This window comes from Notolepis coatsorum, assembly GCF_963971535.1.
Source record: "Notolepis coatsorum genome assembly, chromosome: 7".
Classification (NCBI taxonomy): domain Eukaryota; kingdom Metazoa; phylum Chordata; class Actinopteri; order Aulopiformes; family Paralepididae; genus Notolepis; species Notolepis coatsorum.
The window spans coordinates 6,122,786-6,149,748 of NC_140171.1; the positions used below are offsets into that span (position 1 = coordinate 6,122,786).

At 44.0% G+C, this 26,963-nt stretch overlaps 1 protein-coding gene across 1 annotated transcript; it reads left to right on the forward strand.

Annotated features, from left to right (window-relative positions):
* The first annotated feature begins 1,411 nt into the window (after positions 1-1,411).
* On the forward strand, positions 1,412-16,935 carry LOC311232532 (ras-related protein ORAB-1). Its single transcript, XM_084319359.1, has 6 exons — positions 1,412-1,577; positions 2,711-2,783; positions 3,313-3,408; positions 4,490-4,585; positions 14,376-14,507; positions 15,199-16,935. Exons 1-6 carry the CDS (start codon positions 1,564-1,566, stop codon positions 15,394-15,396), a joined length of 609 nt encoding a protein of 202 aa, XP_084175485.1. The 5' UTR covers positions 1,412-1,563; the 3' UTR covers positions 15,397-16,935.
* The last annotated feature ends 10,028 nt before the right edge of the window (positions 16,936-26,963 follow it).

Sequence of the window (26,963 nt, forward strand, 5' to 3'; positions counted from 1 at the left end):
CAATCACAGTCGAGAATACAGCTGTGACTGCGTCCCCGACCGCCAAGAACCTTGGTGTTGTCCTCGACGACCAGTTGAACTTCTCTGCTCACATCGCAGCGACGACCAGAACCTGCCGATTCCTCCTGAGCAACGTCAGAAGGATACGCCCCTTCCTGACAAAAGAAGCCACCCAACTCCTCGTCCAATCAACAGTCATCTCCCGCCTCGACTACTGCAATGCACTGCTCGCTGGCCTCCCGGCCACTGCCACTAAGCCTCTTCAACTCATTCAGAACGCAGCGGCCCGCCTGATCTCAAACCTACCGAAGTCGGCCCATGTCACCCCACTTCTTAGGGACCTGCACTGGCTCCCCATTGCTGCACGAATCCGCTTCAAGGCCCTCGACCTAGCATACCGTGCGGCAAAGGGAACCGCTCCCGCCTACCTCCGGTCAATGGTCTCTAACTACACACCCTCAAGACCCCTACGCTCTGCATCTTCTGGCCGCCTCAGACCTACTCCTATCCAAGCTCCGGGAGGGTCATCAAAGAGAAGTCGCCTATTCTCAGTCCTTGCCCCACAATGGTGGAATGAACTACCCACCCCAGTTAGGACAGCCGAATCACGTCCAATCTTTCGCCGTCGACTAAAGACGCACTTCTTCAACCATTATCTGAATAAAAAAAAAAAAAAAAAAAACAATAAAAAAATCTAACCCTAACTAACCGTACTGTCATGCACTTGTCCTAATAAACTAACCTACACTGTAGCACTCAACACTTTGATGAACATTGTTGCTCAGCTGATAGAGTTGTGCCCTTCCTGATGGCTTGTCGTACAGAACTTGTAAGTCGCTTTGGATAAAAGCGTCAGCTAAATGACTAAATGTAAATGTAAATGTACTGCCAGGTGTACGACTGTACAGGTGCATTGCCACTAAGCCTCGGGCAGCACTATTATTTAAGAATACGTTTACTGTATCATATGCCCAGCCTCGGGCAGTGGTGTTATTTAAGGATATGTTGACGTTTTTTAAACCTTTAGGGGGGGGGGGCCTCGCGTTTAAATCTCGCACTGGGCCTCGCATTTCTCCCAGATGGCATGCGTAAATATAAATATATCAATTAGAATATGGTATACCGGTATACAGCATTATTGTAAAGTTACAGAGTTATAAGGGTAGACTATAGTTTGAGGTAGGTAGTTCAAGGTAACATGCAAGAGAGTCTAAGAGAACATGCAGTTATGGATTTACCATGAATAAAAATAATATTTCCCCCAATCGTTGACTTGTAATGTAAATCAGAACTGCAAGCCTACTATAATTGGACTACAACACCCAGAGAGCCACGCGGTCAGGTGTTTCCTGGTTAGGGCAGCTATGGGGCAAGGCGGCCATATTTGATTCGATTATGCTGTTCTCTGGCTGCGACAACTAGTTTAGCACAACGTTAGTTCTTGACCAAAAAAAAAGACGGCGTCTTTTCTCTGGACCACACGGAGACGCTTTAAAGGTTAACCCACGACGAAAACAAGCGGTTTATAACAACACGATAACTGTTTCTCGCGTGTAGTCAACGATGAATCCCGAATAGTAAGTGTCACTTTGACGATGACAGCCCTTGGTTGAGTTGTCAGTTTTAGCTGTTAGCTAGGCGGCTAACGTTAGCTAGCTAGCCAGCCAGCCTAGTTTACTGTAAGTTAATAAAAAAAAACGTCAGCTGCTTTGTCTTCTGTATTGGCTAATGGGCTTAGGTACAGTAAAATCATGCACGACGGCTGTGTTAGTTAGCTAACGTTAGTTATTACTTCATATATTGTGTGCTACGTCGACGTGTATGTTGTTATAGATGGGTGTTAGTAGGTAGCTACCTTTTTTTTTAAGCTATTTGACGTTAGCCACGTAGCTAGCTGGCAGTGGAGTAGGGTATATCTGCAGAGCAGCAGGGGGCTAGTCAGGTATTCTAAAGTGTAAACAATGTTGCACAACGAGTCCTGCCTTTTAATAATAAATACTTTAGCCAAACCAGCCAACAACATTACACACCAGAGACACACCAGTCTACATGACGTGTCTCCCTTGATTCTGCTACATAATAATATCTAAATGTTATTTTGCTAGCTGTGAACACCAAATGATCTAAATAGATTATTTATGTGAAGGTAGCCAATCTAGCATCCCAACTATTACAGCTTGTCAGGGGTAGTTAGTTATATGTGTCGTTCATTCCACGATTGTCAACTAAAACAACGATATATAACGTTAAAGGGGCACTTTACAACAACAACAAAAAAACGAACAGTTTTGTGCACATTAATTTAGTTTGACAGTCATTGAGAGTCGATGCATTTGAATCACCACCAGTGATGACGTCATCGGGGGACATTGCATCCTTGTGTGTCATGTTAATTACGGCTCAATGAAATGATAAGACAGGATATATTGCTATTTCTTCATCCACGTCCTTTCATGGAGCTGTAATTTAACACAACACAAGGATTCAATGTCCCCGATTTTGAGTTTTTGTATGTGAGATTATGAGCAAAATAAGTCATATCTTTGTTTTTGGTCAAGTGTCCCTTTTTTAATCTGGTAACTAATTAGCCCTCCTCATGTTAGTGACTCAGCGAGGAGGTGTCAGTTGACATGACGGGAGTAGGATTGCACTCTGTGTGTGTCCTGTGTCGTCACCCTAACCCGAGCTGTCCTTCCTCTCATCAACACAGTGACTATTTATTCAAACTGCTCCTGATCGGCGATTCTGGTGTTGGAAAGTCTTGCCTCCTCCTACGATTTGCAGTAAGTACGGCGTTTCCCCCCACCGTGGCGTGTCATTGTGTAACAGTAGGCTATCGCCTGGTTTCCCTTGTCCACACACAGATAGCCGATACCCCTGATAACTATGCTGTCGATAACGGCATTATCATACCGACCTCTGAGAACAGCCGATCTCGCTTAAAATATATAAAATAAAATACTTATCGACCACAGGACAAAGGTGCGTTATCTTTACAGCCATACGTAATATATTGACTAATTAAGAAAATGTACAATGTGTACATATTATAAATAAGTAATATATTGACATATTCACGAAAATGTGCAATGTGTACCTATTACAAATAAGTACATATATTACATATTCAAAAAACGTAAACGTTCAAGTAAATATATGACTTCTACAACACGTAAAAATTTATTACTTATGGCTATAACATTATTTACCTTTTTGTTCTTGTGGTGGATTAGTACTTTGTTTACGTCTTCAGACGTGACCGCGTTGCAGGGACTGACTGACGCGTGTGTCTTTGTTGTCTCCCACCCACAGGATGACACGTATACAGAGAGTTATATTAGTACCATTGGCGTGGACTTCAAGATCAGGACCATAGAGCTCGACGGGAAGACCATCAAACTTCAGATTGTAAGTAGTAAACGTTTCCCCCTGAAGGAGGAGGCGGAGGTGATTCAACACGAGTCACACTCACTCGTGTCGTGATGTACTTTCATTTTCACACCATTTCAACTGACATAACCACCTACCTCATGCTAGGGACTTATTTTCAACCTAGAACCTAAGCGTGCGCTCGCTCGCTCGCTCTCTCTCTCGCTCTCTCTCTCTCTCTCTCTCTCTCTCTCTCTCTCTCTCTCTCTCTCTCTCTCTCTCTCTCTCTCTCTCCCTCTCTCCCTCTCTCCCTCTCTCCCTCCCTCCCCCCCCTCTCGGTCCTTCATTGCCGTCTTTGATTTAATGTTACATTGGAACATTTATCTATCCACATCTGTCTGTACATACTTGCATATAATCCTTTTTACATATCTGCAGATACTATATATCTGTACATATCCCTTACCTACTCTTACTAGTTACGCTGCTGGCCAGTATGACTTACTGTACTACCATAGTGCCTCGGGGTGTAACGATGCGACCTCGCAACGATTAAATTCCATTACGATTCTTCAGGCAACGATTCAATGCATCGTGAAATCTCTTCATTTGACCACGATTCGATTCATTTTCTTACCAGTTAATTCCCCCAAAAACTTTGAATACACAAATGTGGCTGGGGGAACTGATTCACTCAGCATGAATGGACTATAGGTCAATAAAAACAATACACAAATAAATAGATTTATTTTATAATTTTTTTTTTTTATTTAGATTCTAATCGATTCTAACATTTTCAAATCGATGCATTTGAATCGTCACATTAGGATCGATGCATTTCGATGCATCGTTACACCCCTTGCCTTTATATACCTCTATCACTGTACATATTAATACTACAACTCTGTACATACATCTGATTAGCACTATTACTCAGTAGTATTAATTTATATATTTTATACACAGTTTAATTACCTGTCCTGTACATTGTATATTACTATTGCACTTTACTGTTACATGTGCACTCTGGTTGGACCTAACAAAAACCTATTTTTGTTGTGCCATATAATGATGACAATAAATTTTTATCTAATCTAATCTACCCCTGTGTTCTTCTCAGTGGGATACGGCCGGCCAGGAGCGCTTCCGCACCATCACGTCCAGTTACTACAGAGGAGCTCACGGCATCATAGTGGTTTATGATGTCACAGACCAGGTCAGTACCATGTGACCTAGAAGCGCTCGAGGTCTTAAGACGGAAAAGGTCGACTAGGGCTACGAGGTCTACTGTCATGGATCCATGTAGACTCTAGGGCTACGAGGTCTACTGTCATGGATCCATGTAGACTAGGGCTACGAGGTCTACTGTCATGGATCCATGTAGACTCTAGGGCTACAAGGTCTACTGTCATGGATCCATGTAGACTCTAGGGCTACGAGGTCTACTGTCATGGATCCATGTAGACTCTAGGGCTACGAGGTCTACTGTCATGGATCCATGTAGACTCTAGGGCTACCAGGTCTACTGTCATGGATCCATGTAGACTCTAGGGCTACGAGGTCTACTGTCATGGATCCATGTAGACTCTAGGGCTACGAGGTCTACTGTCATGGATCCATGTAGACTCTAGGGCTACGAGGTCTACTGTCATGGATCCATGTAGACTCTAGGGCTACGAGGTCTACTGTCATGGATCCATGTAGACTCTAGGGCTACGAGGTCTACTGTCATGGATCCATGTAGACTCTAGGGCTACCAGGTCTACTGTCATGGATCCATGTAGACTCTAGGGCTACGAGGTCTACTGTCATGGATCCATGTAGACTCTAGGGCTACGAGGTCTACTGTCATGGATCCATGTAGACTCTAGGGCTACGAGGTCTACTGTCATGGATCCATGTAGACTCTAGGGCTACGAGGTCTACTGTCATGGATCCATGTAGACTCTAGGGCTACGAGGTCTACTGTCATGGATCCATGTAGACTAGGGCTACGAGGTCTACTGTCATGGATCCATGTAGACTCTAGTGCTACCAGGTCTACTGTCATGGATCCATGTAGACTCTAGGGCTACGAGGTCTACTGTCATGGATCCATGTAGCAGGGTTCGCACAAGGTCCTTGAAGTGCTAAAAGTGCTTGATTTTTGACAAAGTCCAGGCCTGGAATTCCTTGAAAACAGCCAATTTTTTAACAAGGTGCTTAAAAAGTCCTTGCAATTCAAATCAACCATTCGCATTGAAAGTGTTGTTCATCCATGAGGAACATTTTCTGAATCAAGAAATAATATATATATATATATATTTTTTTTTCAACAAAAATAATGCATTTAAAAGTGAATTGTATCCTTTAAAAATGAAAAATAATGCTTGGTAAAGTACTTGAAAGTCCTTGAATTTCATTTTGCAATGTCTGTGGGAACCCTGATGTAGACTCTACGAGGTCTACTGTCATGGATCCATGTAGACTCTAGGTCACATTTTCGGCCATGTCCGGGCACTGGGACCAGGCTTCTATTTATTAAACATTTACAACGCCGGTCCCAGTCGGAGCTCCAGTGACCAAACCCCTCGTTATATAAAAACCCTGGAAGCACTTGTTGAAAGGAGATGACGACGTTTGCTGTATCCCACGGTTCCTTTATTTACATGTCAAGTGGTCCGTTATTAACCCTTTCACTGCAACACTACAGAAGATTAACCCTTTACTATCACAGTGTACTATCATAGTGTGATAGTAAAGGGTTAACCTTCTGTAGTGTAGTGTGGCAGTGAAAGGGTTAAGAGTCAGACAGTCCCAACAGTGTTTTATTAACACATTGGACGCCAGACCCGAGTATAGTCGGGTTAACTCGCCGACGCTTGAGTGCCAATCACGAGTATAGTCGGGTTTTAATCATTATTTCTTTTATTAGCGATATCCATTCATTTTCATCCATTCAACCTGATGTTATCGTTGGGAATGGGTCTGAGCTCACAAAAGGGCAAATACCGCGGCCCATCGTCTCCCGGCTCCTTTTCAGGGCTCCAGTGCATGTTTTACCTCACATGCTCAAGTCTGCACACCTGTGAATGTCACCCTCCCTCTGCCTTAACACTTTGAGTGCCGGCCTCCGTGTCCTATTTACCCCGTTGAATGCCACCACCCATTTCAATGATGGAGCTCTCATATTTGCGAACGCATAAACTATATCTTAAATTATGGCTATGTGTCTAATATGGCCGTCGCTTATCAATGACTTGTTTGCAGTCAACATTGTCGAAACGGATTGTTTTTTAATCGGTTCATTTCTGTTTAATACCATTTTGAAAAACGCTAGTTTCTTGAAACTTCCAGAAGATTTCAGAAGATTCTGTGATAATGGCCTTTACTGGAATACACTGGAATACACAAAACACTGTCATTTCTCGGCCTATTTATGAATCGTTTTCAAATAAACGCTAGATTATCGATAGTATGTGTGTACTCGGTGTTTCCCCTATATGCATTCAGCACCGCCGCTGCTATGAACTAGACTATTAAAAAAAAATGTATAATTTGTTTATATATATATATATATATATATATATATTTTTTTTTTTATCATTTCATTTGGGCTGTGGGGGGTGCTTAATGTAAAATACTGACCTGAGGAAAAGGCTGCAGGGAGAAAGCACTGCAGTCTATTCGATTTTGTGTTTTGAGCACAAAGTTCATCATAGATCTAACCTCTTTATTTTGCTCTCAAAGTGCACCAGATTGATGCATTTAACTTTAAAATGTAAAAAAAAATAAAAAGTTCCAGGGAGCATGCCCCCGGACCCCCCGAGAGGCACAGCACCGCTGCTGAATTTTTTTCCAGGGGAAACACTGGTACTTATGCACACTATAGAAGCGGGCTGAAAAATTGATTCTCTTATTTCCTGATCAGCTACACACACTCACAGCCACACACACACATATGGGACACGTTGATATATAGGTGAAAACAGCTCTGATTATCCCAATACTGGTAAAATAGATTCCTTACCTCAGATCAGATGTTCTCCAAAAAGATTATTCCAATTCCTGATCGCCATTCCAAATATCGATCGCGTTTATTGATCCAACGCTGGGTACTGGAAATATATATTCCACGCTGTTCTGATGGTCCACAATGAGTCCGATCGGCTCGGGTTACTTGCCTGAGAAGTAAAATGTGGATTCAGGACTCTTTTTTTGCCATGCGTTTCATTCAGTCTAATCCAATGGGGTGCAGTACCATCCGGAGAGACGATAGGGGGTGCTATTTTCCCAATTCGAGCTCAGAGAGAATGCCAGTGGTAACGTGAGGCTAGATTGATGAAATATGAATGGAAATCGCTAATAAAAAAATAACGATAAAAAAAACGGCATATCTCGTTCCTGGCACTCAACGGTTGGCATGAACTAACGAATTATGCCGTGGCTGGCATTCAAAGTGTTAACATGATCCCATAGCAAATTTAAATAAGGACTCATGAAACATTTGGATCTTAATTAACCCTTTATTCGCCAATGACGTGTTACCACGTCATTCTCCGCCATGCGTAATCTGCCAATGATGCCGTAAGGCGTCTTTGAGATCAATATTTCAAAAATCTGTCATGTCAATCATATTTCACCCACGGAGACTTGAGATCTCCTGTTGATCTCCTCTCAACTCTCCAACGGTACAAGAGCGCCATCTGGTGGCCGATCGGCGGATCGCCCAAACAGGAAATGAGCGGCAGGAAGTGGTGCTCATCCATATTCGGTCCGGCCACTCGAGCGATAGCGATCTGTTGCCAATAACTCGATAAACAACATGATTTGGACGTATATATTATTATACAACCTGGAAATGGATCACATATACCAACATCCCATAATCGTGAACTTTCTGCTCCACGCTGACCACCCAACGGTCAGAGGAAGCTGCGGTAAGTTTCAGCGTGTTTGCTTATTATGATCCATATAAACTGCTGTGATCTATGTATCGCCCATACTACATGAATGATTTAACGTCGGCCACGGACTTATAAACCCCCCCCCCCTCCGGTCACCAGCAGATGATGAGGCATGACGTTTAGGACCTTGTACAATTGAAAATTTTAATCTGACGTCAATCGGTATCAAACTACATTTGATGATGTAATATATGTATTTGTGGCTATAAATCACGTTCTGCAGAATGCTGCAGAAAACGATAAAAACATATTTATACTGTATTTTAGTATGAATATGTGAATGAAAAAGTAGAACGTTGCTACATCCTAAACGATAGATACTTGACATTGAATGGGCCATAGTAATGTCAATTTAGCAATACAATTAAAAAAGTTATAGCCCTGCAAAGAAGGGGAACATCTCCATAGACTTACAGTACTGGCAGACAGTGGATTAAGATCAGAATAATCCCTGGCAGATAAAGGGTTAAGCTACTTGCTTAATCAAATGTATTTTAATAACAAATACAATAATCAATCATAATGAAAACAAATTAAATAATACAAATTAAAGTGCAAGTTTAAATGTAAAGATAATGTGCAAATAATGTTTTAAAAGTAGCAGCCTCTGCCCCAGCACTGCGGTTCTGATGGGGCAGTTAACCTGGTCCAAGAGGGTGACATGGGTCACTCACTAGGCTCCACCATCTCCAACAACTGTAGGGGGAGAGGAGAGGAGTTTGATGAGTCAGATCAGACAGACTTCTAGGTCTTTTGTTTGCTGTGTGTGAGTGAGAGGAGCTGTGTATGTGTGTGTGTCTTACTCTGATCTCCTGCAGGGGAACACACTATTTACAAATGACAGCGTCCATAAAGGAACCCGTGATTGCATTGCTATAGCAAACTTATAAATCATCAGATATAAGATAGCTAGCACTAACGTTCCCTGTCTCTGCAGTCTTAGCCCAAAAAGTTTACAATTTTTCAACTGAGAAAAAAAGCAGCCTAGTCTAGACCATGGCGCTATATAGACAGTGGACGTTAGCACTAGCTATCTTAACTTACCTAATTAATACTCCAGTCTGCAAAAATACGACACTTGGTGCTAATTCACAGAGCTGGAAACACCGGTAGCCTAGCCAAGCTCTAGTGTGCTCTAGTAGGCTGTAAGCTTGGCGCCGTTTAGCTAACGTTACATACAGCTCGTGGACACTCAGCCTCAACAACATATTAACTGAAATAGCGTTCGCTTAGCAAGCATTATCCATGAGACATTCTGTTTTCCAACATGTAAGCTAAAACGTACCCATGATCCGAGTAGCTGTCATCACGGTTCCAGGGTGCTTGCTCGTGCATCACTGCTTTCTTCTTCTTCGTCGTTAGTACACAGAATGCAGTCATGGCAGACAAGGGAAATGATACTGCCCCACTTCCTGTAGTGCATTTGCGCAGTTGTGTTTTTATACGACGCATAGACAGAAGAATTCCGCGTCGACGAATTTTTATGATCGACGTCGTTGATTATGTCGACTAATCGTTGCATCCCTACCGACCAATGCACGGATAAGCGATTTTTCAGCCCGCTTCTGTATCGTACATGAGGACACATATACTATCGATAATCTAGCGTTTATTTGAAAACGATTAATAAATCAGCCGAAAAATGACAACGTGTTTTGTGTATTCCACTAAAGGGCTATTATCACGTCTTTCTCTGGAATTACTAGAAATCACAAACTATACTCGTATTCAAAACGGTATAAAACGGAAATGTACAGATGAAAAAACTATCCGTTTTGTACATGTTGACTGCATCAACTCATTGATAAGTGACCGGTGTATTAGAGCCATAGCCATAATTTAAGATATATTTTAAGCACTCGCAATTCTCCCCGTCCAATTGATTAAAGCGGTGGCCATCTATACCTATATTCGCCATATAGCTCTGGCGCTGAATGTGTTAAGAGTCGGACAGTCCTAACGGTGTTTATTATGAAGAGTCAGACAGTCCTAACAGTGTTTATCTGTTACTGTTGAAAGGCCAGCGCTTTAATACGTGGCGGTGTTTGCAGGGCTCAAACTATATTATATATCATAGCTATAATACTATTGCCCATTTGACATCGAGTATCTATTGTTCAATTTGTGAATTAAAATTTTTTATTTTTTTTTTCTATGCTTTGATCCTCACCAACGGAATACGTTACACACATACGCTCGGATCGCAGTGAAGGAATTCTTGGATCAACGCAAGATTGATACCATATAGCCCTTACCTTGACTAGGATGTACTCTAAAAAGAATATTCCAATTATCTGATCGCCATTCCAAGTATTGATGTCGATTGTGTTGCCAACATAATCCACCAAAGAACATGAACCGGGAGTACTTGATTCTCCTCAATCCATGCATTATAAATGCTTGTCCTGCCCGACAAGGAAAACTCCGCCCGGACACTTTAGATCGCACAGCCCAAGACGAGTTTCAAAGGATGTGCAATATGGACATTCAATGGAGTTTCAAAGGATGTGCAATGTGCAAGGCGGCAGGCGGCGGTATTGGACGTTTGCGATCTCAGACCCATTCCCAATGATAACATCAGGCAATCGATGGAAATAGCGAATAAAAGAAATAACGACCAAAACCCGACTATACTCGGGTCTGGCGCCGAACGTTCTGCGAGTTAACCCGACTATCATCGGGTCTGGCATGGAAAGTGTTGCAACGCCTCAATACCGCCGCCTGGTGGATGGTCAGGCGAGTTACACTCTCGCCAAAACCGGAAATGCCGATCGGTGCGTTGAGGAAATCCCTCCGGCTTTGATATCTTGTTACGTGGCTCCAGACAAACACTATAGTGCATTTGGATCCCTTTCTAAACTTAATAATCGATATGATTTCGGCGTTTATTGCGCCATACAAACCGGAAATGGATCTAGGAGATCGGCATCAAATAATTGGGATCTTTTTCCTCCAGTCTCATCGGCGAACGGTAAGAGGACAGTAACGTTATTTTCAGCCCGATTGTTTATTCATTTCACTGCCAACCATCTGATCAATATATCAACCCATACTAAATAAAGCCGTTACTGACTATCAAGGAATTATAAACGACCCCCCCCCCCCTTTCCTTCACACATAATGTATACCGATCATATACATTTGAATTTTTTAATATAGCGTGTATAGGAAAGAAACGCCAATCGATAATCTATCTTATGCTTCAGGGCCTATAACTACTGTTTTTGGAATTACAGCAGAAAAGATTAAAAACATACTTATATTCTCGACGCTATTAACACAACAATGTATGAATGAAAAAATATAACGTTCCCACATCCTGAACGATAGATAATCGATGTTGAATGGGCCATAGTAATGTCAATATAGCAATAAAATCTAAAAAGTTATAGCCCTGCAAAGAAGGTAAACATCTCCATAGGCTTTCAATGGTGGCAGACTGGGTACTTTGATGGGCACAACCCCCGGCGCCCAATCTGTTAAAATGGAACAGACAGACCCCCCCCCCCCCCAAAGGAATTGTTATTTTCTGTTTCAGTTTAAATTCAGTTAAAATGTTCAGTTTCAGTTCAATTCAGTTATTATTTTTAATAGAATGGATCATTAAAATCTAAGGGTATTGCACATAAATAGGCACTTCAGATAATCCTTCAGAACATTGATCGGCTCAGCTGACCGACAATAAATCAAAATGACACCATTCACCATCGTAGCCTATAATAACAGCATTGCATTGGCCTATCAACCGGTTTTAATAAATTAATTATAAAAAAAAATATATATATATATTTATAAAAATTATTATATATATTTTTCGACTCTGACATGAAAACACGAATGTGGAGACTGGCGTGACTATTCTAAACGGGTGTCTCCCTCTCCTGTGTTAACGGTTTCTCCCTCCTCTCCCGCCCATTTTTTAACAAGGTGCTTAACCATTTGGTTGCCGAAAACATAGATCTATGTTTCTGTCGCCCAATCGTTGAGTGCCAGAAACGTAGAAAGTTTTTCTCACGGTATTTCTTTTAATCGCTATTGCCATTCATAATTCAGCGGGGCACCTTGTGCATGCTGTTCTGGGTGTGTCTGAGCTGGCAGACGGTCTTATACCGCCCTCTAACGCCTTCGGCCATTATTGCACCCAGTTTGAAACGGGTTCGTTTCTTTTCTCTACCAAGCTGCGGCGTGGGGGCGGGTCCTAAACACTCCGGCAAAACACACTCTTGTAGGGATGGTTTGGACTACTGACCCCGCCCGCCCGTTGAAGTGCAATGCCCAACAACGTCGGAGACAGGATTGCTGTGGATAACTGGAATGGCGATCAGATAATTGGATTTATTTTTTTGCATTACATTAGATACCAGGCAAGGACACTATATATGAAAGCTTGCGTTGATCTGATATTTATTTCTACCGCGATTGAAGCTATCTGTGTTTTACGTGTGTGGCTGTCTGCCGTTGGGTTGCAGGAGGGGGAGGGGGATAATAATGATGATCTAGCGTTGATTTCAGGAAGATCCGATAATCAGGCGAAAAATGACGTCTTTATTGAATTACACAAAAACGCTGTTTTCGCATCTTTTCCCTGGAATTACTCAGAAGCAACTAAACTATATTCATATTTAAAACGGAAATGTACGGATGAAAAAAATAATCTGTTTTTTGCACGTTGACTGGAAGCAACTCACTGACACTCGACGGCGTTATTAGACCCATAGCTATACTATAAAATATAGGTTTAGCTCTACAAACTACAACTACGTTTACATGGGGTTAATGGACGGCAAGGCCAGGTCACTTCCCGGAAGGGGCGTGGCACTCAATGTGTTAAAAAGTTATTCAAATTAACCATTCGCATTGAACGTTTTGTTCATCCATGATAAAATAGTTCTGAATCAAGAAATATGATTTATTTTTATCCAAAGTGTAACAAATTGTCAACAATTGGTTTTAAGCCACAAATATTGGATCAGAATTTATTTTATATATATATATATATAACATTTTTTAAATGCATTCAAAAGTGAATTGTATCCGGCTTTATTTGTCTATGGAGAAGTACCCCTTCTTTGCATGGCTATAACTTTTTAAATTCTATTGCTACATTGCCATTATTAGGGCCCATTCAAAGTCCTATATGTATTGTTCATTGTGTAGCAACGTTAAACTTTTTCATTCACATATTCATAGTAAAGTATGGTCTAATGTATAAGTATGTTTTCATCTCTTTCTGCAGCTTTCTCCAGAACGTGATCTATAGCCCCAAATGCATTATATTGATGATGAAATACAGTTTGATGGCAATCGGGGCGATATAAAAAATTTCAATTGGACGTACTTCTAGAATGATCTACGTATGATCTGATGATGACCGGATGGGCGGGGGATCGTTTATAATTCCGTGGGCAGCGTTATATCATTCATCTAGTGTGGGTCATATGTTCATCATAACAGTTTATATGGAATACGTTAGAAAATAACGCTGGATCTTACCGGATCTTCCTCGCGCCGTTGGACGATCAGCGTGGTGTAGACCGTTTTCGATTATGGGATGTTTATCCTGATGAACCATTTCCAGCTTGTATAATACTATATACGTCCAAATCATGTTGTTTATCGAGTTATTGGCAATGGATCGCTATTATATTGTGACGAGCCAGAGTCCCGGGACATGTACTGAGTGCCCGGAAGTAATATGGCCGACCAGCACAACCTCCATAGCACTTCCTGTTTGGCGATTGCGCCGATCGGCCACCAGATGGCGCTCCTGAACCGCCAGAGAGCTCAGTGGGTCCTCCTGGTGGATCTCAGGCCAGCGGAGGGGAAATATGAATCCGATCACAGATTTTTGAAATATTGATATTAAAGACGCTGTACAGCGTCCTTCGGCAACTTGAGCATGGCCGGGAATGACGCTGTAAAGCGTTTCCCGGCAGTCTAAGTGTTAAATGACCTTTTAAAATGAAAAACAGTGCTTGTAAAAGTACTTGAAAGTCCTTGGATTTCATTTAGCAACGTCTGTGGGGAACCCTGATTCATCTGCTCTCTCTGATCCACCAGGAGTCCTTCAATAATGTGAAACAGTGGCTACAGGAGATCGACCGCTACGCCAGCGAGAACGTCAACAAGCTCCTCGTCGGCAACAAGTGTGACCTCACGACGAAGAAGGTGGTGGATTACACTACAGCCAAGGCAAGTGAAGACAGGCGAGAACAAGATTCAGGGGTCTCTTCCAGTGTTCCCTGTTTTCGTACACTTTGCATGGCCCGGTATAGTTGGGACATTTCCTGCTAACAGAAAAAACGCACATCCTCCGTTCCTTGGTGCTGAGCCAAACTGTAAAACACAGTAGTACATGAAACAAGGCGGGGCTCGCAACTCACTTTTGATGCTCCAAGGTTCAGTTCAGTTCTTTTTTATTTCGGGTTTTGGACACATAACAATGGTCATTCCATAAATCGCCAAAGTTTTACCAGCTGCTGTTGCAGCATTGTCCAACTGTCCGAAAAGGGCTGAAGGGAGAAGCACTAGGCTTGTCGGGCCCCACCCCTGAAGACTTATGTTTCGTTATTATTATAATTTTTTTTACATACATATAGTACACATTACAGTACACATTACAGTATTACTACTTGAAAAGTTGAAATGTTTCACATTTCTTGCTTCCGACACGTATAATTGGACAGATCTGTTTGTTGTACTCGTGGTCTAGCAACACGGTCACTATAGCAACACGGTCACTATAGCAACCTGTCACTAGCAGGGCTGTTAGACAAAACGAATCGATATAAAAAATGGGTGCGATATCTTCTCGTCCCTCCTTTTACCAAGCGGTACGACTTTCCTCTTGTTTCCCCCGACTCCTCTGGTTTTCCCCGCTCAGGAGTTCGCCGACAGCCTCGGGATCCCCTTCCTGGAGACCAGCGCCAAGAGCGCCACCAACGTGGAGCAGGCCTTCATGACCATGGCCGCCGAGATCAAGAAGAGGATGGGCCCCGGGGCCACCACCGGAGGCTCGGAGAAGTCCAACGTGAAGATCCAGAGCCAGCCGGTCAAGACCCCCTCAGGGGGCTGCTGCTGAGGGGCCCCCCCCTTCCCCCCGTCCACCCCCCCCCCCCCCCCGAGCCCCACCACCAAGCACCCTGACCCCCACAACCAAGCACCCTGACCCCCACAACCAAGCTCACACCTTAACCAGGCTCCACAGAGATAGGAAAACACACAGAGAGATCAGAGAGAGAGAGAGAGAGAAGACTTTGAGTGGATCGGGTTGTAATTGTGTGTGCAGCTACAATACCAGAACGACCCTTTTCTAACGAGGTCAGCAATAGGAGGGTTAAGCCCATCCACACCCACAGAACCACACACACACACCCATCCACACCCACAGAACCACACACACACACCCATCCACACCGACAGAACCACACACACACATCCACACCCACAGAAACACACACACACACCCATCCACACCGACAGAACCACACACACACATCCACACCCACAGAAACACACACACACCCATCCACACCCACAGAACCACACACACACCGACAGAACCACACACACACACATCCACAGAACCTACTGGTCTGTTTCTTTACCCCACACACACACGCATGCACGCACACACACACACATACCATAAAGAAGGCTTCAAATGTATACAGCCATGTCTAGTGTGATGTTAACCAAACGACAGAAAACACACGTACGTATACAACCTTCCCTTTTCTTTTTCTATTTTTTTTCTTTGCCCAATTATTTACCGGAGGTTTGGTAGATGAGAGTCACGGTTGTCTTTTCTTTTTATCCGGCTGTGGATAAACGACGGCACGACTTTTTCGAGACGAATCGGCGAGCGACCTCAAATGGAGCACATGCTTCTTCACCTGCATCACACGCATGTTGGCAGATCGCATCACACACACGCACCCTATTAATGCAACTGGAACACAGTCGCGCCGTTAAGGACCCCCAAATATATATAAAGGATACGCCCCCCCCCCCCCCCCCCCCTTGCTGTGTCACATGGTCCAACTTCACACTGTCGCCCCCCCCCCCCCTCCGTGCCAGTGCCTTTCGTGGCAGGACTTCTACATGATAATATGCCTTCGGAGCAGCTGTGTTGTTGGCATCCCGCCCGCCCCCCCCCTCTCCGTGCCCAGACAGAGTAGTGACTAGTGCTTATTTCTTAGAGAATTGACTTTGTATAATAGTAGTAGTCAACATTCCTGTATATATGAAGCTATGTGTTTTGCTCTGCTGACGAGTAGTGATGGGATATAAGCATGTGCTACATTGGAAGGGCCGTGACGTCAGTGATGTATATTCCTCTGCTGTTGTTTCCGAATGGACGGCACAACAACAACAACAACAACAACATAAATTCACCTATGCTATGAAAGTAATCTACAAATTGTATATATTTATACATAAATGTAAGAACTGATTTGCAAAATTCTGTAGAGAAGCAAGTGAAAAGCTAAAATATGATGACTAGCTGGAATTGGTAATCTTGGCACGTGATCTGTGTGGCTGCGGACATGGCATTTTTTTTTTGTGGCACAATGTCTACTACTATTAAAACTATGAAGGAGATCTTTGATAAAGCCGGCGGTGGTCTTGTGGTGGTTTCTGTTCCGTCTCGATGCTACACTCCGCCGCTCCTCCCGCGACGTCCCCCCCCCCCCCCGCCGTGGCTCCCTTAAGCTGTGAGGAATGGTGATCTTTGGCCTACATTTCCTCCCAGTTAAAGGAGCTGTTTCTCTCTCAACATTTCCACCGGGGGTCTCCCTGACCCGCGGTCCCGTTAACACCGGGCTCAAAACTACAACCATCACTTCTCTTTTTAGATTCGTCATCAGTGTGATGATTACATTCCCTAGAAACATCGTAGCAGGTGATAAGCGTATGATGTCCCCCCCCCCTCCATTTGACTCGAAACGAGCTGGACAATTGATTGAAAACTTTATTAACAGATTGCAGAATGGGTACAATACAGTGCGGCTCAATACACAACATTTTTAAGGGTCATGCAGTCGGACCAGAAATAGACTTTCGTCTTGTTTACATCAGGAGGGTCCCCCATTTTCAATTCATAATGACAACAGCTGCTATGACTCCAGGCTACCAGCAGAGGCCAGTGTTGGGTCTTCTGTGATTGTATTGATGCAGCACTGTGGCGTGATTTTTTTCCTTAGCCTCTGTTTCCGACGACGCTCTCTGATTGGCTAGGCGAAGAAGAAAATACCCTCTCTGATTGGTTTAGTTTCGAAGGGTCTCTTCCGCCTTTTACATATATTCTCTGTTATGCTTAGGCCCTCTTTCGAATTGGTTATGCTTAGTTAGGGTTAGCCAATCGGAGAGCGTCTTTTTCTTCTTCGCTGCAATCAAAGAGCGTCTTCGCTCACAGAGGCTACGTTAAGAAATCACGCAGCTCTGTGATCTTTTTTGTCAGTGCAGTCGAAGTCTCGTCATAGACCTGCTCTGGTGTTGAGCAAATACCATGAACATCTCCGCGCAGCACAAACTGCTCAGTATGCCGCGCCCTGTATTGCAGGCACAAGGTCCTTGAAGTGCTTAAAAAAAATATATAAAAAAAAAAACCAAGGCCTGGAATTCCTTAAACAGCCATTTTTTTTAAAAAGTCCTTGAAATTCAAATCAACCATTCGCATTGAAAGTTTTGTTCATCCATGATAAAATAGTTGTGAATCAAGAAATAATTTCTTTTTATTTAAAGTGTAACTAATTGTCGGAAATTGGTTTTTAAGCCATACATATTGGATCTGAAAATATGTACTGCATTTTAAAAGTGAATTGTATCCTTTTAAATGCCCTTTTAAAAATAAAATTCATTGAAAAATCATTGAATTTCATTTTACAACGTCCGTGGGAACCCTGCGTATGTTACGAGGAAAACAAGAGTCACCATCGATTGTCACAGATGGTAAACGGAATGCATTTATATAGTTATTTTATCCACATTTTGTTCCTCACATTCACACACCGACGGCGGAGGCGACCGTGCAAGATGCTCAAGGACACCTCGACGCGCAGCGCTGCCCAGGAGGAGGAGCCGGAATCGAACCCGGGAACCTTCCGATTACCAGACGACCAGCTCTACCTCCTCCTGAGCCGCTGTCGCCCTTAGATGTCATTTCCTGAACGGCCCTCCCGGCGCCGGGCGCCACATCACCCTGAGATTGGTGCCCATTGTGTGCCTGCTTGATTAACATGTGGTGCCCTCCTCTCAGTGTGGAGTCAGACGGGGGAGGGAGGGGGGGGGGGGAGACACACACAATACTTTATTTGGTTCCACAAATTATATTACATAAACAGGGAATCAAATGTATCGGGGCCAAGCAGCACTGAACACATAATAATAATAATAATAATAATAATAATAGATTGAATTTGTAATGCACTTTTTGTTCGCTGGGATCCCAAAGTGTGCTACACTACAGGGTTAAAACAGTTAAAAAAAATTAAATAGTTATTAGTAAAACAAATAAAATAAAATACAGAATAAAAATAAGATAAAAATAGAACATAGTTAATTAAAAACATAGTATAACAGACAATTTAAAAACCAGCACAAGAAAATTAAAATAAAAAGCTAACAGTCAAAGGCCTTTTTGAACAGGTAGGTTTTCAGGCCTGCTTTCCAGGCTCTGTGGTGCCCTCAGCTGGATGGGGAGGCTGTTCCACAGGCGGGGTGCAGCCGTGCAGAAGGCTCGGTCACCCAGGGTGCAGAGCCGGGTATTGGGGACCCGAAGGAGCAGGCTACCTGCGGATCTGAGGGTGCGGGTGGAGGATTGTGGAGTGATGAGTTCCTGAAGGTAGAGGGGTGCGTGTCCGTTTATGCAGTTATGGGTGATCATCAGGATTTTGTAATTGAGACGGGGAGCCAGTGTAGTGAGTGGAGGATGCAGGTTATGTGATCGTGTTTACGGACTCTCATCAGGATCCTGGCAGCGCTGTTCTGGATGTATTGCAGCTCCATAGCACCTCCTTCTCCACGTGGCTAAGCTGCCAATAATAGCTGGCAATTTGTTTGGCTTTTCTTTTAGACATTGCAGCAATTCTCAGACCGGTCATGGTGCATTTGTATACATGGCCAAGACTTCCGAATACAAGTACACTATATCTACACCTATACCCAAGGTCAGCCATCACACTGAGCAGTGGTTGGTATTTGATATACTGTCCCGGAAGGCCTGGTCCATGTACAGATCAAAGGTACAGCCTACTTCTATGACCAGCACCTCCCTGTGGCTGGTGTCAACAAAAACAACATCCAGTGTATTTGGTATGTTAGCAAAGACATCGTTGGTAAGGCCAAACCACTCTGGTTTCACTCTGGCATGTTTGTACATTGCTGCACTAGATGGTGATATGTTCCGTACCGCATCGGACACAATGTCCACAATACGGTCATGACGAGCGATGTACAGGTGTTTGTATGCATTACATCCGTTTGTTATGTGTGCAATGGATTCTAGGTGTTGTGAATATTGATGGTTTAAACAGAATGGACTGAGTTTGAGGATACCAAGTGGACAGGTTGTATTTAGTGGGTAATACCTGCAGTCTTGCTTTGATGGTACATTTTAAAACATCCTCACCCAACAGCGGCGTTCTTAAACACTGAGTGTGAGACCGAGTGGTCAGCAAACTCCAAACAAGCTAGCTTTCCCTGTAATCTGAGTCCACACCAGTGCTGCCTGATCTCAGACTGCTTCATGCTAAGCAGAACCCTCCTTGCAGAGTCTCTGTGCAGTTCGACAGTCTCTTCCTGCGGTGTTGTGATGTTGGCCTTCACAACCACACAGGGGTCTGTGATAAGTTCATCAGAGACAGGGACTTCAGTCTGTGTGTTGGGTCTTGTCCATTTCAGCTGAACTCCAGTCTGGTTGCAGAGGTCATTGAGATCTGGCCAGTCAGACCAGACCCCGAAGCCCTTGGCCCGAGAGTCCAGTTTCCCAGAATCTTTCTTCCTGAAGCAGAGTAAGTTATTCTGGTCTGCGGTGGCCAGGGGGGTCTTCCTTCTGCGTAGATCCAGCAGGAGAGAGGCCCTGGCCATTTCTCTGATGGTGACATCATTGTTTTTTTTTATCCACTTTTTCTCTCATTTTTTTATATTTTCTCCCATCCCAATTTCGTATCATCCAATTCAACCCTCCCCTGTCACAAACGCTGTTTCTTGCCTCCCACAAGCCGGCTGCAATGTGGACTAAGTCATACATAGCACAAGTCCCCTCCGGTACTTGAGGTAACAGCAGTCGCATCTTTTCACCTGCGCAGCTCGATCTCTCAGTGGTGAGGAGTAACGCGTGGGAGGCTCACGCTGCCCCCGACACTTCCTGATTCTACTGCGCAGGCGCACCAACCGACCTGTAGGAGTCGCTGTCCACAACGCCCGATCCCCACCCATCAGTTTCCCACCCCCTAATACGGCCAATGTGTATTAGTATGAACGACCAGCTAAACTGAAAGCAATGTGGAGCGCTGGGCTCGAACAGGCGAGCCCAGCGTCTCTGCATTCGTGGCGAGTGCCTTGCCCACTACGCCACGTAGCCGCCCTGTGACATCATCATTGTTAAGCATGTGGAGCAGGTGGGCTAGCCTGGTGGCTATGTAGGTCCACTCGACATTGGGGACTCCCAGCCCTCCCTCTCCACATGGGAGAAAGATCATACCCCGTGTGGAGTGTGTGTTGAGGCCTACCCACTTTCTGACCAGCTGAACAGTTTTGTTTGTCATTTCTCTCAGTGCCTTGAGAGGGATGTGTACATTGGCAAAAAGGTGTTGGATTTTAGCCAGAGCCACCTCTCACAGCCTGGAACTTCATGATGACGGGGAGGAAGGACAGGTCAATCAGGTGTAGACGATGGAGAAACTGTAGTGAGCTCCTCGAACCTGCTCCCCCCACTCTCCAGCAATGTTAAACCTGTGGCCAAGGTATGGGTAGGTCTCATTACGGGAATACACCTTGATGGGTTGGCCCATTACAAGAAAGGAGGGGGGCTTGTCGTTCTTGGCCTTATACCAGCGGTTGCCTCCACTGCGGCGCTCATGGAGTACGGCGCACTTGGCTTGCTTCACCTCCAGCCCTGACCACTGGAGGAACTCATCAGTGCGTGCCAGCATGTTAATGATGACATCCTTCTGTCGTGATGACACCTGCACATCGTCCGCGTATCCCTGAACAGGATTTGGGGATCGGACATGCAGAGGAGCGCACTGGTAAATCCACTTCATCCACTGGTTGAGTGCTAGGATGAAGTTCACAGCACACAGCCAGTTTTTATTCCCACCTTCAGTGCAATCGGCTCTGTGAGCTGCTGCCCAGATAACTTGGATAAATGAACCTTGGTATACACTGGATACAATATTCACAAAAGGCTGAGGCAGGTGTATTTCCTCTAATGTTTTTAACATCACCTCATGGGAGAGAGTACCAAATGCGTCTCTAAAGTCCAAAAACACTGTAGAATTTGGATGATTCATGTTTGAAATAGTCGATTCCGGTTTTTAAGCAAAAACACATGTTCGGTCATTCCCTGTCTATTGATATAAGCTTTCTGGTGGTGGGAGAGAATCCCTGTGTCCACCAGCCAGGGTAAGATGGGGGTGAGTAGGCACTTCATAAAAACTTTATATTAGTGGGCAATAGTGAAATGTCACGCCAAGTGGAAGGATCATCTGGGACATTTTCCTTTTTTGGTATTCTATGGATGAGGGCCCCTTTCCATGAATCAGGCACCTTCTCATTGATCAGGCAGGCATTGAAGATATGTGTGAGTGTCTGTGTTGACGTGGGCTCTCAACGTCTCAGATGACCCCATCAGATCCGCTAGCCTTGTTATTGGGAAGAGAAGTCAGAACTGCATCCACCTCTGTTGTTCTGTGCTATGTTCTTTGATTTCTCCAGCGCCTTCAACACCATCCAGCCGTCACTGCTAGCGGAGAAGCTCTCTGCGATGCAGCTGGAGCACGGCTTGGTGGCCTGGATCAAGGACTACCTCACTGAGAGACCGCAGTATGTCAGACTAAAGGACAGTCAGTCTGACGTACTGGTGAGCAACACCGGCGCCCCCCAAGGAACTGTGCTGTCACCCTTCCTCTTGAGTCTATACCTCAGACTTCTGCCGCAACTCAAGCGGGTGCCACCTGCAGAAGTTCTCCGACGACTCCTCCATCGTAAGCTACATCAACGACGATGATAAGGAGGAGTACAGAGCCCTGGTGGAGAGCTTTGTGGGGTGGAGCGACAGCAACCACCTCCAACTCAACACCAGTAAGACCAAGGAGCTGGTGGTGGACTTCCGGAGGGGCAAGAAGAGCCCCCCCCCCCCCCCGATTCCCATCACCATCCGAGGGGAGGAGGTGGAGGTGGTGGACTCATAAGTTCCTTGGGGTACACCTGAACAATAAACTGGACTGGTCGGATAACACAGAGGCCCTCTACAGGAAGGGACAGAGCAGGCTGTTCTTCCTGAGGAGACTCAGGTCCTTCAACGTGTGCAATAGACTGCTGCAGTCATTTTACCAGTCTGTAGTGTCCAGCGTCCTCTTCTATGCTGTGGCATGCTGGGGAGGCTACATCAACTCAAGGGACACCAACAAGCTCAACAAGCTGGTGAGGAAGGCTAGCTCCGTGGTGGGAGTCGAGCTACCTAGACTAGAGGTGATGGCAGAGAGGGGGATGAGAAGGAAGCTGGCTGCCATCCTGGAGAACCCCTCCCACCCTCTACGACGAGCTAGTCAAGATGAGAAGCACGTTCAGCCACAGACTCATACCCCCCCGACACTCAACTAACCGCCTCGGACAGTCCTTCATACCAGCGGCCATCAGGCTCCACAACAGTGGGCAGCGACTGCTGCCAGACATTGACCTAGAACTAATAGGAACCCAAGGAGGACAATAACACTACCGTAGGCATACTGCACCTTATGTGAATACTGTGAATAATGTATATTTCAGTTAGTTAGATAGTAAATTATAACACTACCTTATGCATACTGCACCTTATGTGACACTGAATACTGTGAATATATATTTCAGTTAGTTATAGTAAATTATATTGACCTATTTGTTTACACTGCTTGTGTTGTTTTTGCTACCTGTACCCCCCCCCCTTCCCCCATGCTGCTATGATGCCTGAATTTCCCCAAGGGGATCAATAAAGGAATATCTTATCTTATCGTAAAATCATGGGTATCTGGGAAATAGTCTTGCTCTATTTTGTCAATGAAATTGTACCAAGGTGGCGTGGCATGGGGAGTGTTAGCGCTTGGTGCAGTTTGACATTTAGCTTTATAGTAGTTATCAGGGGTGTAAAGTACTAGAGTAATTGTACTTTGTTACAATACTTACCGGTAAGCACTGTTTTGGGGGATTTGTACTTTACTCGAGTATTATTAGGTTTGTGTACTTTGTGTAAAAAAACATACTTTCTACTCCTTACATTTAAAATGCAGACCTACAAAATACAAATCTTGCAGGTCCAACTATTTTAAATATATTTGTTTCTCTGGCCAAACAAACGTTAACGTTATTAATCCTGCGGCCGCGCTTTATTTAAAAACAGCGAATCAAATCCCCATCAATGTACAAGTAACAAGTTACAGGTTGAAAAAGCCCTCAGCTCGGAACTAGGCAAAATCTGCATATGGCTCGCCGACAACAAACTATCATTACACATGGGCAAAACAGAGTCCATTCTCTTCGGTTCAAATAACAAACTCAGCAAGACCGACGGCTTCTCGGTTACAGTGGGGGACAATATTGTCACAAGGAAAGATGAAATTACCTACCTGGGTTCCATCCTAGAGGCTAATCTTTCCTGTGACAAAATGGCATCCAATGTAATAAAAAAAGTCAACCAACGAACTCTATTCTTGTATCGGATCTCCTCTCTGGTAAACAAGAATACCCTGAAGACTGGCAGGAGCACTCATTCAAGGGTACTACGACTATGCTTGCACCTCATGGTACCAAAGCACCTCAAAGGCGCTAAAAATAAGATTACAAACATCACAAAACAAACTGGTCAGACTACTGCTTGACCTTACTCCTAGAACCCACCTCACTCCTGCCCACTTTGACAACCTAGGATGGCTTAGAGTAGACAACAGAGTACAGCAACTTGCAATGGGCCTGGTCTACAAGATACACTACGCGACCAAGGTACCCATGTACATGTCAAAATACTTCCCAAAGGTCAGTGAATACCACGATCACAACACCAGAGGGAGCTCCACAAATCATGTTAAACCCAGATTCGGCTCAAACAAGGGACTAAACACGTTTCGCAATTATGCCACATCAATGTGGAACGCCCTACCCAAAGCTGTAAAGGAATGTGAATCACTACCCACTTTCAAAAACACTCAAAGAACACCTACGGGAGACTGCAATTCGAAATTGGCCCCTACAAATGTCCTAACCCAGTTGTACAGTAAATGACCAAGTATGGCTTTGTCAGTATTTCAATGTACAGTGTACAGTGTCGTCGTCCCCCCTACCCAACCCCCCCCACCTCCAATGTACAGCCCCCACCCAACCTCCCCCAATGTACAGTTTCTACGTCAAATGTATATACACTCTTTTTCTGGACACTTTTTGTATCACAAACAGTACTGTACTTGCAAATCTGATGTCATAAATGTATAGATGTAGCAGTACTGTCTATCTGTATGTCATGTATGTCATATGTTATAATGAATTGAAAATGGGGGACCCTGATGTAAAGACGAAAGTCTTTCTCTGGTCTGCATCCCCTTAACAATTGTATGTATTGAGCTGTACTGTACCCATTCTGCAATCTGTTAATAAACGTTTCAATCAATCAATCAATCAATCAATCAATGGAAAATTAACCTGCCCGTACCCATGCCGATTGGTCCTTGTGCAAGACTAGAAAGCGGGGATCTTTGATTAAACACCTGCTATCAGAGGAATAGACAGTCAGAAAAAAAGGTTTTTACTTTAACTTTTTAGTACTTAAAGTACATTTGAAAGTAGAAACTTTTTTACTTTTACTCAAGTGTGTTTTTAGCCAGATACTCTGACTTTTACTTGAGTAAGATTTTGAGACGGTACCCATACTTTCACTTAAGTATAATTTCTGGGTACTTTTTACACCCCTGCCAGTGAGACACCTTGAACAGAGAGGCTGCTCACCCAAGGTTTACAACACATAAGAAAAGTAAACTGTGTAAACAAAGATGCAGATGAGGGTCTGTGTGCCCTATCGGTTATATATATATATATAGAATTATAATTATGTGTCTCATCATCACTGGCTCTGATAACGAGTCAAAGCGGAACAACAATGTGCTTCTCCAGCGCTACTGTGGTTACCAATGTTGGAAGAAGGTAGAGCCGCTCGATTATGGCAAGAATCATAATCACGTTTATTAAACACATTTGAGAACCTCATGTGACGACGACCAAATTAGTTTGACCTTCCTTCTTGACCAAAGACGTTTTCTGTCGCCCAAAGACGTTTCAAAAGAACATGCCGTGGCTCCTCCCCCTCGACACCAGATGAAACTACCGTTTAGGCACTTTGGGGGGCAGAGTGCACCACAGAGCGAAGGAAGGGTGCGCTGCATTTACAACACAAGACAAAATGAGAGCAACAGGGCATGCAGCACCATAATCATTTTATCTTATCGGATTCTATTATATGTTGTACTACTGTATTTCACATCGTTGCGGGCAAGACCACCCGCATTTCATTGTATACTTGTATGCCGTGACAAGTAAAACTCGACTTGACTTGACTTATCTCGTTTTCATGATCATACTTTAAATTTAAACTGGAATCATTGCCCTGTAACCTCTGTGACCTCTGAGGCCTGTTACGGTCAGTAGAGTCAAAAGACCAGACGGCTCAAACAGGAATCTGGTGAAGCCGCTTATATCCTTGAACCTCTCACATGTCCTCCCCAGACTGAAAAGCACTTCCATGACTTGTAAAAGAGACGACAGATTACAGAGACAGATTAAAGACGGCAGATTACAGAGATGAGAGATTACAGACTAGCGATGACAAGATTAGAGATTACAGAGACGACAGATTACATAGACGACAGAGATTAGAGACAGATAGAGATTACAGAAGAGAGATTACAGACAACGGAGATTAGAGACGACGGAGATTAGAGACAAGAGATTACAGAGAGACGAGAGATTACGGACAACAGATTACAGAGACGACGGAGAGATTACAGAGAACGACAGAGATTAGAGACAACAGAGATTAGAGATGACAGAGACGGCAGAGAGATTACAGACAAGAGATTAGACGACAGATTACAGAGACAACAGAGATTAGAGACGCTGGAGATATTACAGACGACAAGAGATTAGAGACGACAGAGATTACAGAGACGACACAGAGAGACAACAGATTACAGAGAGACGACAACACCAGACCTTTTCTCTTAAATTAGTTTAATTTCTTGTGTACACTAAAAGTAAATTTACACACTTAAAAGTCTGAAAAGAACCCGGCATGCATGTTAACTTTTTACACGCTCTTCAAGTGAGTCATTTTTTCCATAGGAATTTTCCCCGTACATTTTACACTCCATAGTTTTACTGTACAGTCTAGAGCCACAGTGAACT